General features: G+C 37.3%; 1 protein-coding gene across 1 annotated transcript in view; it reads right to left on the bottom strand.

Annotated features, from left to right (window-relative positions):
- The window catches only part of COL21A1 (collagen type XXI alpha 1 chain), a 113,923-nt gene that overhangs the window by 75,063 nt on the left and 18,554 nt on the right, over window positions 1-20,306 (bottom strand). The window contains exons 2-5 of the mRNA XM_056344645.1: window positions 8,753-8,872; window positions 6,276-6,827; window positions 2,090-2,258; window positions 1,721-1,937 (exon numbers count right to left, since the gene is read on the bottom strand). Coding sequence (XP_056200620.1) covers window positions 1,721-1,937; window positions 2,090-2,258; window positions 6,276-6,827; window positions 8,753-8,840 — 1,026 coding nt within the window. The 5' untranslated portion in view covers window positions 8,841-8,872. The remainder of the gene's footprint in view (window positions 1-1,720; window positions 1,938-2,089; window positions 2,259-6,275; window positions 6,828-8,752; window positions 8,873-20,306) is intronic.

The following is a 20,306-nucleotide window of genomic DNA, read 5'->3' as shown; positions in this document are numbered from 1 at the left end:
CAAGGTGAAAAGAAATAGATACTTGAAAAGTCCTTCTACTTATTCTCTTACAAAAAAAAATCTTAAAGACAACATGATACTGGCAGAAATAGTCACACTATTGCAATGAATAAACCAAATATTACATTCATCATCTCACAAAACCTCAGGTTTCTAAAGCTTAAGATTTAGTTTCAACAAATGGCATAGTTCTACTAGTAATAGAAAACGAGAGATACCTTTAAAGAAGTATTGATCTCACCTACCTTAGAAATTAAATTCAACATGGGAAGATATACCTTCTTCTTGAGCCTACCCATTAATTTCAAAAACAATTCAGCTCTTTAGCCTAGACTAGACTAGATGCTTATCTTTTATACAGCTAAATCCCATACTAAATTAAATCATTAAGGTTAATTAAATGAAAGAGTTAATTAAAAGCAGTAGCATTTATAGTGTGTTTAGAGACATACAGATCTAAAAAGGTCATAAACCCTTGTAGTCCATAATAGCAATACAAGCATGAGAAACACAAAAGTAAAAAAAGCAAAAGTCTTCTTTTCAAAGTGAAGTTCATGGATATCTGGGACTGCAGGAATAAGACTGATTTGCCACTATAGCTACCAGAAACAATTAAATACAAATTTTCAGATTTACTTGAAACTGAATTTGCTAGCTGCCTTTTAAAAAAGAAAAAAAATATTATTTCACCTACAAATAAATATAAAAGTGCAGAGGAAATTTGGAAAGAAAAAGAAAAATTCTCTATCCAATTACAGAAGAATGAAAAACCTCTTTCTAGCAAAAGCTTAGTAGTTAAGACCTTCTTTCAGATAGGAGTCCTTCCTTCTCTGAGGATTTATATTTCAAATACCTTCAGCCTGATTTGGAGTAAGGTTTTGAATGCAGGCCACCACTTCCCAGAAAAGTTGAACCCACTTGGCCATTAAGTGCTCCAGCAATAAATCTTTCCCACTCTTTGTCTGCTGAAGCATCCCTCTTTGTTCACTTAAATAATACTGCAGTAGGTATGGGAATCTCTGGGCTGCATACTCCTATACTGCCCCAACTGCAAAAGTAGAGGCATTCAGCCTCCTTCCGTCTGTCTCGCCTGCAACCGAGACAATCTCTCTTAGAAGAGCTGAATACTTCACTGGAAATTACTGAAGACAGATTGAAAGGAAACCTTCAGGTTACACTAGAAGAAAATAAAAACGGTTTGCACAAAGAGGGGAATGCCTTCAATGAGAAAAATAAGTAGCTGAAAGGAATTTTTATTCAACAGAGAACTAGACAAATCCAAACTGAACTCTCAATTTCTAAGCTGCTATTTACTGTTTTGGAGAAGAAAGTAACTTCTTTCATTATGTATTTTCAAGGAATTTAGACACTTAACAAAAACTCTCTCTAAAAACGAACTGTTTTCATTCAAATTTTCCAGTCTCCATATCAAAGGCAGAAAATACTTTCCAGCACATATTAAGTAAAGATCTGTGTGAAAAAATGCCTCTGTGATCTTCACAATTACCTGCCAGAAACTACTGAGCAGAAAGCACCTGCAAAGCATTTACAGCAATGATCACTGTGGCCCTCTGGAAACATGGGTAAAGTACCCCCCCATCTATTTTTAAATGCCTAAGTGGGCAAAAATAATATCATGAATTTTTAAAAAAACAGAAAGGACAAAGGAATAATGTGTACTTAAATGAGTATTCCAGCATGATGATGACTTATTCCTTACCTTTACACGAGGTACAGCAAAAGTAATAACTTGTGTGCCATTTATTAAACTTGTTGTAGTGAATGATAATGTTTTCTCTTCTCCATTAATAGTGACTGCTATCTGTGGTCTCTTATCCAGACTTAGAATTCTCCACAAATCCCATGTCTTTTTTACTTTAAATCTTTGAGTGGAAACAAACACATAGGATGGAGGCAGACCTTCTGGAAACACATTCCTAAATAAGGGGAAAGAGGGGAAAATAAGGACTGTACTTCATAAATCGTACAAATCTTAAAATCTTAATATAAATCTTAAATAAGTCTCTCTCACTTTAAGCAAACAAAATAATCTTACTAAACTTACAAGTGTATTTATAAATTTAAATACCTTGTCAATTCTGACAGGTCAACACGTGAGGTTACTTCATAAGCTTTTGCATTGGTGGTTGGTATTTGAATTCTCTTTTTGACCTTTTTCTTCACACCTAATCCTACAAGAATGTCAAATCCTTTTTCATCTCGAGCTGCCACTGGAATTCTTGTCGGACAAACAGATTCTGCAAAGTAATAAATGCAAGCATAGTTCAAAATACGACTTAAAACTTTCAAAAAGTAACTTCTCACCTTCCTAATTTTTTGAAGCTGCCTTTCAAGAAATAATAGAGTTGAGAACAGGCAGCTAAGTATAACAAGAGAAGTGACATGCAGAATCCTCAGACATGAAGCAAGAATACGGAGATGTATTTTACTGCAATTACATTCACAAACTATTTTGAATTGTCACTAACTGTAGTTAAAAGGTATTACAATATCTGAATAATAAAATATTTAATTTAATTTCCACAATTATATGGTTTCGAAATGCTACAAAATTATAGAAGTTAATTTCCAAAGTGCCTTAACAATTTGGATTAATCCAGCATCCCTCCCAACTAGAAAATCAGGCTGAAAATGGACAAAGTAGAATTATCTACAATTTTTTCATCTTCTTTTGCTCAAAATGGACTCCGATCTACTTTGTGTTACACTGAAATCTGTTTGAACCTATTCTCACTGGACAAATATTGTGTGATATATTTTCTGTGAAAACTAAAGTTAGCTGAATGCTATCTCTGTTTAATGCTCTTTACACAAAACCAATACTAGGCAGTGGACCTAAATTGTCTCAAAAAAAAAAAAAAAAAAAGAAAAGAAAAAGAGATAGTAGAGTGAAATTTAATGCTAAAGCAACATTGTAGTAGAGTAATAAATCAATGAAAAGAGAGCAAACAATTTTTTAGTTATTAAAATTATGGTAAACTATTTACAATAAATATATTTTCATCATTCATTTCCCATTGTTTCTTCAGAAAAGCATCAGTTCATAGAAAAGGAAGAGGTTAGCAACACCTTCCAAAGAAGAGATGGAGAGTTTTGGGTTGGAAAACTCGTGTTTCAGTGCCAGGGAATTACCAGTTCAAATATATAGACTGGCTTCTCTTTATAATATGAGCAATGAGCAATGCTGCACAGCTGCTCTTTCTAACTAACCCAAGGGGTCAGAAGCTACCCTGTTCTGGTGAGGGAGGTAGGATATAAAACCTCTAAGAAAATTCAGTTAAGTGCATGCACAAACTGTCTATGGTGGAAAAGGGCAATGCATCCTAAAGGGACATGCCACAGGTACTTGGAGCAGCAGCAAGAAACATACATTCCCCTTAGTTTTCTTTTCCTCGCCACAGCAAAATGTCACCTGACTCCCAAATTTAAAATGTATTAAAAGTTATCCATCTGGTTCTACAAGAAAGAATTGCAAAAACTCTCTGTGTACATTTTGGAAACAAAAATGTCTACCTTCTGAATGCTCACCCCAAAAAAAAACCCAAAAAAGGAAATATAAAGTCCAACACAGCTTTCCTTCTCACTCATCTCAAAACACAGATGAAGAATTTAAGTCAACATACTTATGATATTGAGTCAGAGTAATAACAATTTTTTTTCAGGTTTCTTCACTGTTTTTTTTATCATGGAAACATTTCTAAACTCATTTATTTCAAGGCTGAATAATGGTCATAATGCCATTAATACAGATTACAAGTAGTCATACACACTGACAAGAAAATGAATGCAAGAATCTCTGACCAGTTACAGTATTAGAAATTCGGTGTAAAATCAAAAGAAATAGGATTACTTTATGTGAGAGGGCCATTATTCTGGATCAATGCCAAAGTAACCATGCCAAACCAATATAATACAAATTAAGCATGCATAAAATTATATATTAAGAAAATATTTTTTATTTCCAATGGCACGTTGCAGAATTACATAAAGACATTCCCAGTAAGGTAGTTCTTTTTTGGGCCTTCTGGATCATCTTCTTGCAGGACTATTTTGATAACTAACTAAGCCATTATACAGGATGCAGAAGTCAGTGGCAAAATTAAGAACTGTCTTCCATGGGAAACGGCGTTGTGTTTCCAGCCCATAGTACCAGTCACAGAAACTCTCTCGCCCTCTAGCCCATACTGAAAACTAGTTCCCTTTCAGTTTTTTAATATAGTTTTCAGATGGGCTTTTTTTTCTGTCCTGAAGCATGAAATAGCTTTTTGATTTTAAATGTCATTATCTAGCGCAAAGGAACTTTTCTCAGCATCCTCCAGACATACTTTGAGGTCTGCGTTGAGCATTGTTTTTAAATGCATTCCTGACACACAATCTTCTCTGTATTTTTGCTAGAGAAAACGAATACTACAGGAACGTTCAGCTTCCAGAATAAATATTAAATATTCCTTAAATATTTGCAGATTCTTTTAGACACATTGTTCTTTCTGGATGACAGGCTCAGCAGGTTTTTTCACCTTGCCATACTCTGAAACAAACACTAGAGTTGCCAAACGGCACATGAGAGCCCTCCATCTGCAAGGCTGTAATAGCACTGCTTGCTACACGAACCACCAAACCTCTGCCTACTTCTTCCAGAAAAGAAATACTGTCCCTATGCTTTTATATCTATGTTCACATAATAACATAGTTTAAAATGGCCATAAAGACAGGCTAGCTTTCTTCTAGACATTAAAACTAAGACAACCAAGAGAGAACTGCAAAATTTTCAGGCAATTTCACATGGCTGACCACAGCCAAATCATTACTGCTTTGCCCTCATGGAACTTCCTCCCCTGCAGTCAATGAATCTTAACAATATGTATAAATTAATCCACCACTCAGATCTAAAATTTCCAGTTTACTAGCCTTTCACTTCACCTGCTAAAGACATTGTGGCTAGAAATAAAGCTGCCAACTAGGTCTGATTGCTCTTTGAGAGAGGCATCTCAACACTAACGCAAGAGAAGAGTGCATCGTAAGAGAGTGGAACCAAAGGGTCACTAAAATAAAGCAGTAAGTACACTTTTGTATACATAGGCAACGTTTGCAGATTACTGCTATAAAAGTCATGTCAAATGTCACAGTTGAATTTTAAAGGATACTAGTTAACTTAATTCTGAAAGCAGAAAATCCATCTTGATGAAATATGATGTCACTTCTAAACTGTATTTAAAGGAAACATTGTATTTATTTGGGGAAATTTCTCCCTGTGTGAAGTTTTATTAAAGAATTTAGCTGCACTTAGCTGATTTAATTTTTGGACTGATCACCTTACTACATCAGGATTTATTATGATTTTCATAAGTGTATCAAGAAATACACACCATTATCCTCAACATAAGTATCACCATATTATTTCAATGGAGTCCATAGTCAAAGTGAGTGCAAATGAAAATTATTTTTCATTCTTACTAAGTGCAGAAATATGGTACAACTGAAATAGGACTTACATCAATTCCTGATAATAAAACATGTACAAAATAGCACTGAAAAACATTCACTGTATAATACAGTCCTTTTGAGTAATACGTTTTAGAAGCATTTTGCTATCTTTTGTATATATATGGGAAAGCCATTGCATTACAAAGTTATTGGAAAACTCAATGCAGTACTGCTGCTAGCACTGTAAAGATAAAAAGTCATTTTACAATGTTGGTCTTGGCTAACTCTTCTATAAAATCCTTCTAAAAAAGATTGTAACAAGATTGTCACAATTCCAGGCACTTTTGCCAAGAGTCTTTCTTCTGCGATTTTCAACACATAGTAGCGGAAGAACTCCTGTTTGTCATGACAGGCTGTCCTCTCAGCTGTCATGAAGAAATGCTAGATTGTGGATGAGTAGCAGCCACACCTAGGAAAAGGATAAAGCAAACCCTAAATTCTCAGCGCCATGAGAATTGCTCAGCTATTTTAGGGTTTCTAAACTTCACCAACACACAAAAATTGGGGCTTACAGAAAAATAGTACATACAGAAATTAAACACACATTGTGTTAAAGCATCATACTTTTCCCAAATATACCTCTTTGTTTAACAGAGAAAATAACATTTTGGGACCGACTTCCACAAGCAAGATGAAAATGAAAGAAGATCAGAGTGAAGATTATCTGATGCCTTAGGTTACATTATTCATGCATTCTGCTTCTGAAATAAAGAAATTGGGTACAGAACTACATTTTGCACACCTGAAATATTTTATAATTAATTACTTACCTTCACAGAGTTTCTGCTTTATAACTTCTTTAATTCTTGATATTGCAATATAATCTTCAACATAAAATACATAAGTTGATGAAGGCTTGTTGGCAATAGCTTTAAGTTCATCCTCCTCAATTTCTGAGCCAACACCAATAGCAAACAAAGTGATTTTATTTTTTCTTGCTTCTGCTGCTACATCTTTGACTTCATCTTGTGACTTTCCATCAGTGAGAACAACTGCTATTTTTGTTAAAAATCTTGAAGATTTTGCAAAAAGATGGTCAAAGGCAAACTGAATAGCTCTTCCTGTTCTTGTATTTCCCCCCAAGTAGTGTATGGACTCCATTTCCCTGATGAGATTCTCAGTGGATTCATGAGTTCCAAGGGGTATTTCAAGTACAGGGTAATCGCTGTACTGGACAACTCCAACTTGAATAAATTTTGGCCCTATGTCAAAATTTCTTGTAATATTGACAAGCCAGCTTTTGATTATTTCGAAGTTTTCTGGGCCAACACTGTAAGAGCCATCTAAGATAAAAACTAAATCTGCTGGAGCAGTTCTGCAACCTAACAAAAAAAAAACCAACAAAAGTCAAACAAATATTTTAATGAATCCTTCTACTTTTTTTCTTCCACCGGAAATAGTTTTCATATCAATTACTGTTAGCATTAGAATCTATACTGACAAATATATTTCATTTTTTAAAAAATCGGCTGAGTTTTCCAGACAACACAAGATTGTGTCTGTAAGCCACACGATCCAACTTGGTATCTGAAAACGATACCATTTTCTGTTTTATACATTATTACCAGAAATTACTATTAAAAAATCTGGAATTCAGTTCCTTAGCTGGCAATTGCATTTCATACAATCAGCAAAGAGGAATACATTTTGGGTTTTTTTCCATATCTCTTTGTCTGCAAAAATGATAAACATAAAACCTCATTTTTGCTAGCAAAGCAAGCGCATTGCAGACAAAGGTTATAGTCTCGACACTCCAGAATTCAGCAGTAATAGCCAATCCTTTTACAAATACATTTTGATTGACTTCTGACACTGCTGTATGGCACTTACAGAACAAGTTACTACAAAATCAATTGAATGTTGCTGGTACCATAATCTGATTTTAATAGAATCAAAATATTCAGTGAATTATCTCAACCTCCAGAATATAAGATCACGTAAGCATGCAACACATACAACGTAACTGCATAAGGACTTAGGTATGGATTCAGCTCTACTAGCTATAGTCACTTATAAATGGAGCTTTTAGACTAAATGCCCAACTACAGGCCATGGACTGACACAAGCATTTCTATAGGACAGTCCTATTCACCTTATATGCACATCCTCATATGGAGAGCATAACCCTCTAGAGGAGAGAATCACCTTCCATCGACTGTGAAAGGATCTCAGTTAGATAACTGACACATGAGATGGCCAAAACCAGCAGAGATTATTCTGATCCCACGGCACACAGGGTCATGGGGGTTGCTGCGTATTACTGTGCTTCCTGTTCTGTGGAAGGCTGCAGCTCCACCACAGGAAGGAGGGCTCTACCTTGTCCTGCTATCTGCCTATGGACACTTCTGGTCAGGTCAGCATTTTTCCTTCCTTGAAAGCAAGTGCCCACAGTCTGTCTGCTGGAGAGATGCTTTTGCAATGGTGGTGGTGGGGAAGAGAAAAGATATTGGGAGAAGGAGCATGGAGCGAGCAAAGTGTGTCACTCTGTGGTCCACAGATATGAATCACGGAGTAATTTCGGTTGCAGGGGACTTTGAACATCATTGGACTCTGCTGAAAGCAGGTTCAGCTTACAGCAGGTAGACTGGAAAAAATATATCTTTCTAGAGACCAAAAAGAATTTTATGGAGTTTGTTGTTACATACTGAAAATTGCTAGATTGAGAGCAAAACTGGAGTGAAAAGACCTACCCTGAAAGTTATCATTGTGGCCAGGGGAAATTTTTCCACACGCTTTTTATTCAGCCACTTTATCATTCAAAAAGGCACCCTGCTTTAACTTTTTCTTTACCATAAACCAGCTTTAGAGTATAAAACTTGGTTTGATGGGGTTTGAGATGCTGTTTTGGAGAATACGCAAGAAGGTCTGTCCAAAACCTGGGGTTATCTCAGCTTCCTCTCATAGAACCTCTATTTTTCTTATTTAGTTTCTCACATAACATTAAGCTATTCAAAACATGACTTAGGAAGAAATGAAAATATAAATACGCAAGACACAAGTTTAAAGCTTTACCGTTCTATCTGCCCCCCTTGGGTATTTACAAGACACAAAAAGAAATTAAGTATTCCTTTCCTTAACGAGAAAAAAGATATTTAAGTTACTTATAATTTCCTGCATTTTCACCAGGAAAATTATACTGGAAAAAAATCACCATCAACAGAAGTGCATGTGGCCCGAAATTGGATACAATAAATTCAAGGCATGCTTTGAAGTTGCCCTTATCTAAAATATAAAAATTAAGACTTACTTGCTCTTGTTTCCCCATCTTCAGCTGAGATGTAATCATGAAGTAGCAGAATTAATAGCGTCTGAAAAAATTTTACAATCTGTGCCATGTGTATTCTATTTTCAAAGTCTTGAGATTAAACTAGATGGGGAAGAAATGAAAATACAGTGTTATATTACAAAACAAACCCAAGCTTCTGTGTTTTAAAACCTGTGCATGATGAACTTTGAATCAAACCTGCAAGCCCAGATGCGAGGCCAGCCTGCAATGGACCACAGACTCAAAAAATGTCAGTCAGGCACATAAGCTCAAAATTGAGATTCTAAACTCAGCAGCACCCACCACCTTTTCTATGGAAGCTCAGTTTTCAGCCAAGTATATTTATACATTGCTCCTGCTAAGTACATACATAAGTAGGTTGTATTCCCCATCCCAGTCACACTTGTCCAACTGCTATTCCACTCCGCAGCCATTATCCAAATACTTGACAGCTACTGTTCCAAAATATGGCAAGTGATTATGTATAAGATACTGGTGGGGAGACGCTGCTTCAGTCTCAACTCACGCACCTGTCTACTTCAGGGAGTCTGGGACACTTCCCACTCCTCTGTCCCAGGGCTGAGACTGTCACCAAGGGTCAGGGTCTCAGCAAGCCCCAGACCTCTCCCAGAAAAGCCAAGCCCTGCAGATTACATAATTATATGCATTTTCAATTTCTGATTTTTAACTCCGTTTGTCTCCTTTATTATCATGGTCTCTGAATTATGTCCCCTAAAGGGTCCTGAACCAAGTTTGCTTTGGTATCATGTTGCTGTCATAAATATTATTTACAAATTTACTTAAATTAAGCCATATTTATTACTTATGTTTATTGCAAAAAAAAAGCATTATAATGGGACAAGATACATTTTTGGAGTACTGTATTAGAGATCCATTAATTTCAAGACTCTGAAAAAGAAAAAAACTATACTGAATCTCTTTTGTATTCTGTCTTCTTATCCTCCAGTGCAAAATGCAAATTTTCTAACTACATTTTATTCTCCATTACAAAACATGAACACCCTGATAGAAAAAGGGAGAATTAACTGCTGATTTGAGTAAGTGCATGCACTGGTGACTGAGAACTGGCACAGGTTTCCCAGGGAGACTGTGGAGCCTCCATCCCTGGAGATACTCAGAAGCCTTGTGGACATAGCCCTTGGCAACTGGCTTTAGGATTTGGACCAGATGACCTCCAGAGGTCCCTTTCAACCTCAACCATTTTGTGATCCTTTGACTTCTACTAAACTATGTGAAGTGGTACTTGTTCATCTAAGCAGAGGTTTCCTCAATCAAATGTAATGAATGTAACAGAGGACAGAATTTTACAATAATTTATATCTATCTTTGCATATTTTAACAGAATTTTTTTTCCCAATTGAGATATTTGGTTTGCATTCAGATCAACATTGTGTTTGTGCTGCCTAGTAACCAGCCAACCAACCTATTGCTTTTAAATTTTCCCATATTTATGGGAAGATCTGTAACCCATAAAAAAAGCTAAATTCAGGACAAATTTTCAGTAGCAGTTCAGGGTCAATTCATCGCACTACCCTTCAACGTCACTGAATTAAGCATTTTACATCTAGCTACAAGACTAATTCGTCTTTACAGGCTTTGCTTTGTCAGTCATGTTAGTCTTTATCTATTACATGTTAGTTTATCTCTAACAGTCTTGCTGCTTTTTTCAGCCCATTTCCTGGAATTGAAATGCCTTCCTTGAATAAGGCCAAGACTCCTTTCCTTTTCATGTTTTTTTCTTCTAGTCATAAACCTTTACTTATGCCCACACCAAAACAGCCTACACACACAAAGGTCAAATATAAATGAAAATATTTATTACACAACAAAATTAAAATTTAATATATGGGGGTGGGTGGGTGAAAACTATGTGTATTTTTCCTTTTTATATTGCTAATCTTTAATTCTGAATTCTTCAGGGTAGACAAGGTGTCCACCACGCTACCACTAATAAGGTATTGGCACATGTTCTGAAACTTCTGTAGTGCTGGAAAATACTGTTCTCCAAAAATAACAGCAAAACACAATTCAGCATGCCTATTGCAAGTGTCCCTTAGGAGAATAAATAAGTAAATGGAAATAAGTAACCATTTCCTTTACCAAGACTAGTCGTCAAGGGAGCAAACCAAAGAGATTGCCATTTAATCACTACAACATACTGAGCAGCAATCAAGCAGCCAGTAAACTGTTATCTGCAACAAAATTCTACAGTAATTAAACACAGATCTTACTCTCAAAAGATGTATATACCTAGCGTAATGTGTTTAGGAAAAATGACATGGGAAAAAGGGATTACAGAGTTGTGGGGTGAAGACAGTAACTAGAGAGGTAGCAATTTCAATGTCAGGTTTCTTTCTGGTAGATTCATTATCTGTATTTGCCAGACAGAAGATGTGCCACAAAATCAGTAACCTGATTCACCCTGGCTTTTCAGTCAGCTGCTTTGCTTTTTCCGCTGCTTATAAAGCACTCATCCCATTAAGACAAAAAAAAAAAAAAAAAAAAAAAAAAAAACCACAAACCCACAACCAAAAATATCTCCACAACCTCAAGAAATGCACAAAAGTAAATTTCCAGGAAATGATACTCCTACCTAATATAATCTCTCAAAGTTAATAGTGCAAAAATATAATTACATTATTAAATATCACTTCCAGATTACAGGTAATTGCAAGGCAACACCATACTTTATTATTATACTACCTTGTGTCAGAATGGGTGCGAAACGACATGAAGCACTTTGGAGTCTATGGGATAGGACGTAAGATGCACTGTTCCAATGATCCTACACAAATACTGGGATGTCAACTTCATTTAAATAGATTAAGTGGCAGTTTCTTGTCCCAGCCTTTTGAAAAAGGATCTGTTTAAACTATGAAATTAAGTGTGTAAGTAATAAGCACGTAATATATGAAAAAATCTTACCATAGTAGAAGTGGATAATTTACACTGATTATTTCAGACTTGATGGTTTGCAAGATTCATCATTTCAGCCTTTTCCATGGCAAGTGTTTACTGAAGGGTAAAACACATCTCTCACAAGGCCAAATTGAGCAATACCAAAAAAGAACATATGAAATTAAATCTATGTGGGAATTTAAATAGCAGGTAATTAAAGAAGGACAACGGCATTCTTTGAGAATATCAGAAAAATGTCAGCCTGTAACTGGAAAAGAAGACAGGGTACTGTACAGAGAGCTGACATACATCAGAAAACCACAATGCTGGCCCCAACAAACTATGAATTCCTATAGACTCCTCTCACCAACAGCCCCAAAAGAGAAAGGCTGAAAAAAATGATAAGGAATGGTTGTGAAAAAGACAACTGAGGAAAATATCACAACAGTACATTAACTAATTTTTGGTGTTTGTTATCGCTGTGGTTGTCTAAACGGTTATTTCTGTAAAATCCACAGAATTTATGTAAAAGGAAAATAAAACCCAAGCAACTTAGTGACTTCACTGTATCAGTCTTCACTAACAAGATTACAGGGACTGCTACCATTAACATCACACCTTTTTTTTTGAAAACAAAACAGCAGACTAAATCTACAAAATTATATTAACAGCACTCTCCCTGCACAAAACTTGTATGTGCTGTATGCCGTAAGCACAGGCATTTCAGGTCAGGCAGGGACACAGGGATCCTGCTCTCTGGTGCAGCTCTCCTTTCACCAACCCCTGCAGAAACCATTACAGTCTTCCTTAAACTGCACCACCCCCTTTCACCTCTGCTCACCCTTCTGCTAACATTTATCCACTGGTACCTCCAGGGATGAGCTCCCCAGATCAGTAGGAATGACCGAAGCTACAGGGAAGAGGAAGATGCTGAGAGCTGGCTGGGTGGGAAGGGGAGAGCAGGATGCTGCAAGGAAGCCATGTGCCTCCAAGGAAGGAGGGGCTCAACAGAAACACTACCGACTTCACTGACTTCACCGTTGGAGAGGTACATGTGACAGCACTTACTGGCTGTCCTGCAGAGAGTGCAGGGAGCCTGGTTTAGGAGCCGAAGCGAAAGGTCGTCTCAAAACCACAGCAAAGAGGAGATGAGGGGTGTTACAGGGGAACTATTAGTGAGGAAAGGAAAACTCACAGGATCATAGAATCATTTGGGTTGGAAGAGACCCTAAAGATCAACTAGTTCCAACTCCCCTGCCATGGGCAGGGACACCTTCCACTAGACCAGGTTGCTCACAGTCCCATCCATTCCCTGGGCAACCTGTTCCAGTGCCTTACCATACCCCTCACAGTAAAGAAATCATAGGGATACGCTATGCTGTCTGCACTCATACACCCAGCAGGGATGCGCTGTCCTCTGCATTTTTCAGTTTTGTGTTCTCCTATCATTAATTTGCATTCATCTCATCTATGCATATATTTTAAACAATGGCATACCCCTCACATGACCCCACTGATCAGCTGTCATCAAGCTGTCTTAAAACTCTGCAAAACAGGAGTCCAAACAGAAAAAAGGTAGAACAAGAAAGAAACATTTGCAAGTTCCTCCTGGCCCCAGCCCCACTGACCCAACCCGAGAGAACTGCCATTCCCCATGCAGCCCTGGCCTCGCAGGAGGCGCATATCTAAATCCACTTTCACTCCACCAGTAAAAGAAATAATACTGGAAATACTGTCACAAGCTATCAGGCATCAGTGTGTGGGGGCACAGGAGGGAATCACAGGACAAGAATCATACATATCTCATTTCCATTCTTTACTACTGAATGCTACAGCAGTCTTCAGTGTATATCTTTAATCTTGAAAGACATTAAAGTAAAGAAACTCACGTCAGAGCAAGATTTCTTTTGGTGAAAACCATGCTCCAACTTATATTTTTTAAAAAGAATCAGTAAAATAATTGGTAAAACAAGCTTATCTGATTTGCAGTATCAAATTGTATTCCCTCAATGGACCAATTTTTCCATATATTTATGAGTCCTTCTGCATTTCATTTACAGCAAAGCCTGAAAAATATGAGATACAGAACTTGAGAACTTCATTATAAGAATAAAGCCAAATAACTATTTAGTAGTCCAAAATGGACTTATTAATAGAAACCAAAATTAAAAGGATAAACCCAAGACTTAAGCAACCATCCAATGATGATTTCAGGAATTATGCAGTGTTCAATTTATCTGAAAGAAAATAATAATATAGCACTGGACTTTTAACAGTCAAAAGAGATGCCAAACCAACAACTCCCAAGACCAAACTGCTCGGTCTTGACGATATAGTAATTATAGCACAGGCAACAGAAATGTACTTGAAATTACAGAAAATATTTGCCCAAGCGCCTTATTGCTACCATGGAGAGACCACTGTTAATATCAGCCCAGGACCTCCCCGTTGGCATCACCAAAAGCCAAAATTCATCACTGCTGATCATGTCCTTTCTATCTCCAGTTTTTTTAAGAGAAACAGAGAAAGTTGTCTCTGTAAGTTCTCACTGCTCTCTTCTCTGCCCTTGAGAGCTCTGCTGGCGTCTACAAGAAGTCAGGGTCCTTGTGCCAAACTTCTGCTGCTAGAGCTGCAGGATCTGGGTCTGATTGTGCAGGGAAGCACTAAGGGATAGTAAATCTGTCCCAGCACCACACAGGCAGAGGGACACGGGATTTATGCTTGCTCCTAATGACTGCATCTGCAAACAGTAGCCAGGGCTCAATGATCCTTATGGGTTGGGTCCCTTTTAACTTGAGATATTCTATAAATCTATGACATTATGTTAAGCTATGTGAAAAGTAAAATAAATAAAAAACCCAGAAAATAATATTTTAAATAAAACTTTTACACCCTGTATTTTTGCAAGTTAATTGTTGTGAGTAGTTTGTGGGTTTACCAGATGTAACCAGGAAAATAAATTTATCAAACTGCCTTCCCATCTCTCAGTTAAACCAAAACACTTTTAGTATACGGAAGGTCATTGAAGATAAATCCATACAGGGTTCCTAAATAAATACACAGATGTTGCATCCAGCTTAAGTAAAGGGCTGCGGACTGACGGAGTATTAGTGGAGAAACAGCTTATGTGATACTGTATTTTTCAAGGCATTCCCCATGGCTATTTCATTTTTCCACCTTAAATGGAACAGTTCACTTCATGCACAGGCTTTGCAATTCTGGTGATGCACAGGGTGGCAGGAGCAAGGCTTTGGCTATCTCCCAACTCCACAAAACTGTTTAAATTAAAACTGCAAGAGCCTATCAGACATTAACTGATACAGGATACTGGGCTGGGTGGACCTTCAGTGTGACTTATTATGGCCATTCTTCTGCTCTTCGGTGTATGCTTTTTATCTTGTTCTTTTACATGTTACTGATAGCAAAGGGGATGTTTAGAGTGAATGGAAACAGTCCCCTGGGGTAAAATGATCTATCTTGCACAGAGGGCTCCCAAACAGCTTACAAAAAGACCTCTACTCTGAGCGCCTAAAATGAAGAGTTGTAGAGTACACCACATACATTTTAGCACTTTTGAGACTTGTATCAAGACTCAGACAAGCTTCTGTGCATCTCACAGTAAATGAAAGGTAAAACCATAGCATGCTGCTAAGCATCAGCCCCTGAACCATGACCCACAGGGCAGCAGCGTAACACCCTGTTCTCCACCAAAGCAGAGTTATCAGAGTATTATTTCTTCACCAAAGGCAGGAGAGAAAGCAGGTACAATAAACCTTGGCTGCATCAGCCCATGCCCTATGTGTGCATGGTCAGAGACAGCTAAATCACAGTCTCTCCAATGCACATTCAGTTTTTGTGACATATAGGAAGAAAACTCAGTGAAGTTTGGAAATTGGTGACGTAGTGACTCACCTTCATGCTGTATAATTTTAGGCAGCTTTATCCAATTGCACAGTTTCTGCAACATATTTCTTGCTTTCTTCTGGGTGCTGCAATTTTGCTGTGCAGCAGCATTTGCATGGACAGGGCCTCTGAAAACCTCCGACTGTGATGGAAATTGAACAGTGGACATATGGTACAGCCATTACTGAAACCAACAGCCTCTACTCCATTTTTGAATGAATTCAAGGCTGCCAGTGTGTTAGAGATGGCAAAGGCATGCAACTCCCAGAAGAGCTCTGCTACACAGAAGTGCACATAGGTTCAAATGACAGCACCTCTTATATGCATGCACAGCAGAAGAATTTCACATCAAAATTAAGTTTCCAGTACTTAGGAAACGTAGGTGCTTAAGCAGTTTGAGCAGTATTTCTACTTTGCATACAAGATGCCTAAAAGCATCACCTTCTGTATCTCAAAGGTGGTTTACTGATGCTGCCTTTCTACATCCAGCTTTCAAGTGCCTAGATAAGTAGATAACTTTACTTTTCCCAGGAATACTGTCTGAAGAAACTTTCCATTTAGAGCAATTTGGAACCTTCCAGAATCAAAAATAGTTGCTCTTCAGTGCAGTTTTTTCACTATTCAAGCTGGGGAATGGAGAGAGAGGGAGAGAGATTTTCCTCTCTCTGAAAATCCTGGCTTCTTTGCTGCATGAAGATTTCTTGCTGAAGAACTACACTAAAGACATATACTGAAAGGAGGAATTCCTTCCTTCACTTCTTCCCATTCCAGTTACAGCCTAAGAAGGAAGCCGGGAAGGGTATGATCTTAACCTTTTCCAGCATTCCAAGAAAATAACGAGACTAAAAGTTACATATCTACTATCTTGCCTTCCAAGTATAAATTAACACTTCTCTCATATTACCTCACTGTATAAACATCTCTTAATTCAACTATAGATCATTAGGTTTGACCTACAAAGGAACAAATATTAAAACATTACAAAAATAATGATTGAAAGGACATAATGGAGAATCTTTGTATTTCCAAAACTTACGCAACACTACAGAAACTGTACAGCAAGAGAAAAGCAACCCTGAAAATCCTGATTTATTTGCATTAAATAATGTGGAAAAGTAATGCAATATTACATCACCTTTTTATATTTGTTCTGTCTGTTCTCAAAATTAATGGGTTTTGCAAATAAAATGTTAGGACAATTTATCCCTAACTCTACCTTATACTACCAGTTCTAAGCATCCAAAAAGTCTGTAAGGTTACTCCAAGACAGTTACTTTTATTAAGTAATACAACTGAATCTGTATTTATTTCCACTTGGATTTCAGTACCATTCTGCATTCATGTTTTCCCCATATTGTTCCTCCTCATTTATTTTTCTTGGTGGGCCCAACTGATGAGGTGGTTATGCTTGCAAACATTTAAAAGAATAACAGCATTTCCTAGGAAGGGTGAGGCTGTGAACACATCATTAATTTAGTCTCAGTTTACACATACATGTACGTACATAAATGCAAGTTTGTATATAGATAGATAAAATCTCCTACAGCGATGAATACAATACTATTCCACATACTATTTCTATTTCTACGTTGGAATGAACCATTTTGGCACAATCACCAGTATAATTACATTCATACCAGAAGTGTTCTACAACATTAAATGTATGATTACAGAGTAGTTCAGATGAGTTTTTATTAAGAGGGGTCAAGAAAGAAAATCATGTGTTTAAGTTACACATATTGCAAATTTCTTTTTTTACTTTTTTTTTATAGTTACTCCTAGTGCAACAAGAATGAAAAGTAGTTGTAAAATGGTTCCATTCTGGCTAAGCAGTATCTGTACCCAGCCTGTCTAAGAATACATGGCTAGACAAAGTACACAGTTTGAGACAGTTTATATCCTAACCCTGAAATCGAGCAGAAACATGGCCTGGACTCCCTAAAAAGAAAAGGCTAATGGGGCTTTTGCTTGGGCCCTCCTCCCCTCTGCTGTCTTTCTTTTTACAACAGTGGCAAGGGTAAGAGGCACAGCTTTGTTTCTCCTCCCTCTAAAAGTCTAAAAGCCTACCTGATAGGCAGACTGAAAAACAGATCTCCAGACAGAGCTGGAGAAACACATGAAAGAAGTGAGGAGAGATGCAGGCAAAGACCTGTTGCAGTTGAATAAGCAAGTATATCAAGTCCACAGCTGCAACAATGGGAGCTGTGCAGTGTCAACAGCAAAGTGACCTGGGTTAGCTGAAGGTGAATGTCCAAGCGCCAAGAAAGTAAATGAACATTGGAGACCTCAGAGAAACAGTAGCATCACATCTTGCTGGCACTTTCAGAAATAATCTCACCTGTCTCTGCATAGGTATCTGTGGTCCCTCAAGTATACACCAGCATGGTCTGTTCCTGCCACTCAAACTCCCCAAAATGGTTTTCTCTCCCAAAGCTCAGCGAAGGCACTAACAACTAACTACTTTGTTTATGTTTGATACTTCATTCCTTTGTGCCACAGCCACAGTTTAAATCCCTCATTAAAAATGTTTAACTTAACAAGTCAAAAAAAGCATTTCCCAAACAACTGACAAAGCAAACCATTTCAATGTTCACTCCAAGAGACATTTCAGGAATGGGTAAGAAAAAAAAAAGATAAATGGACCAGTAGTTTAAATGAAACTATTCTGCAACGTGATTACAATTTGAATTATAATATGAATATATTATATTCAATATAAACAAAATAAGACCACGGGGATTAGGACTACATAGTAAGATTATACTCCATATTTACAGCTCTCATATATATACTGTTCAAAGTATTATGCAGATTATATAAAGGAGCATAGTATTAAAGACATTATTACATTTTCAGCAGATTTCAAAAAGAAGGTTTTCTATCAACTGTATAAAGGCTTTATACTAACTCCAATGCTGTACTTCGAAAACCAAAGCAAGCAGTTGATATATAGTATAACCCAAGCAAGAAGATAAATGTTTCTGAAAGCAAAGAATCCTCTTAAGTGGGATGGGCTGACTGTTTATTTTTCATATGGTTCAGTGAAGCACAGCAAACCCACAGACTCCTCCAGTCTACGGCAGAAAAAGTTTGTATTCATGCTCCAATCTCTGAAGTCACAGAAGGCTTGTATTTTTAAATCCAATTTATTCTGGAACTTTGCACTTTGTTGGATTTATTCCCACTCCAAGAGGATGCTGTGCCAGGTGCCAGCAATTACTTATTACAGGTTAAAGAAAAAGAAGGCTTACCACAGCACTTGAGCTGCTGGACTGATACATGACTGATTGGAAAACAATATAGGATGGGCAACTTATGCAAGCAACCACAGTTGGCAGCTCAGCGTTCTGGCTGCAACAAATGAATCTGAGGTCTCCCTGGAAACCATGATTTCATCCCGCCTGTGAAAAGCCCATGCTGTAATTTCTCTCTTTATCAAGCAACTTGAGATTCCACAGAATTTTCTCTCCTTGGACAGACCCAAGGAAAACAAAACAGCTAATCAATGGGATAAAATCTGACACTTAAATTGTACAGTTGAAATTAGGTAATAGGATTCTGCATAAGAAACGTTTGAACCTATTCCCACAGGATATCCAAAAGTTCAAGTTTTGAGTGTGCACACATATATGTATCTACGTTACCAAACAGGGCAACAGAAAACAATTTAATACAAATGAATGCCTGGAGTAATAGTTTGGGAGATCATTTTGTCTGAGCTAAAGAATGTAGACTTCAGTTGGGCTAGTGATAATTGTTGGTAAACAGAAGGAAAACAGTCACTGGGGCACATAATGCAATAACTAGAAATTATATACAATTATTATACATAATTACATATAAATATATTTAATTTAGCAATGAAACCACTATAGAAATCGGCTCAAGTCTGAGAGAAAGGTACAACAATCTCTAACAATGAACATTGATATAAAGAGGCATAAAGGCAACAAGCCAAGTATGAACTTCCAATGCAATTTAAAGACTCTGTTAGGATCATGCCTAGCTGACAAGAGAGACGCAAGAACTGCTCATCCATTACTGCTGTGGTCTCAGTGTCCTCAGAAAAGCAAACCAGCTGAGGATTCAGAAACATTGCCAGTGCTACCAAATTCAGCTAAGTGCTGATATCTCACCTACACATTTCTGCCAGTACCTCCTCACTCCTTTCTTTTCCCCTAACATCTATTTTCTTTCCATCTTTTTATTTTTGTTCTCCACCTAGAAAAAGGGAGAGTAGGGCTGGCTTAGACAAGATGTTATTTGCAATGCCATGACTGCAACATTTGCTGTGAAAACAAGAGAGAAGCAGTAAGAAATACACAAGTGATTTAAAGCAAGTTTGGTATCTGGAGCAAAGAGCAAGCCTATGGGCTCTGTCTGCCTCCTGCAATTATGGGCCATCATCAGAAACAGAAGTTATATTTTCTGTCTTGCTAATTTCTTCTTCTATTCATTTGTCTTGTATAGCCCTAAGACAGGTTTGGATTCCAGCATCAAGCACAACAGATCAAGCCCACTTGTGTTATTCACTGACTTCTTCCACAAATGTACTTAATGTTATTCTCATTGTTAATTTAAGTACCATCAAATGCTGGAGGGAATAAGAATGACAGCACAGACCGCTGCTTTAGCTGAAGGTTTCAGAACTTTGTTTGAAAGCTTTGTCCTTCAAAATTCTTTACCTGTCCTCCCTCTTCTTCCTTCATTTCCA

Source organism: Falco biarmicus, chromosome 6 (assembly GCF_023638135.1).
Source record: "Falco biarmicus isolate bFalBia1 chromosome 6, bFalBia1.pri, whole genome shotgun sequence".
NCBI lineage: Eukaryota > Metazoa > Chordata > Aves > Falconiformes > Falconidae > Falco > Falco biarmicus.
Note: the sequence above shows the minus strand (reverse complement) of the source record. Positions and strands in the feature narration are given on the sequence as shown.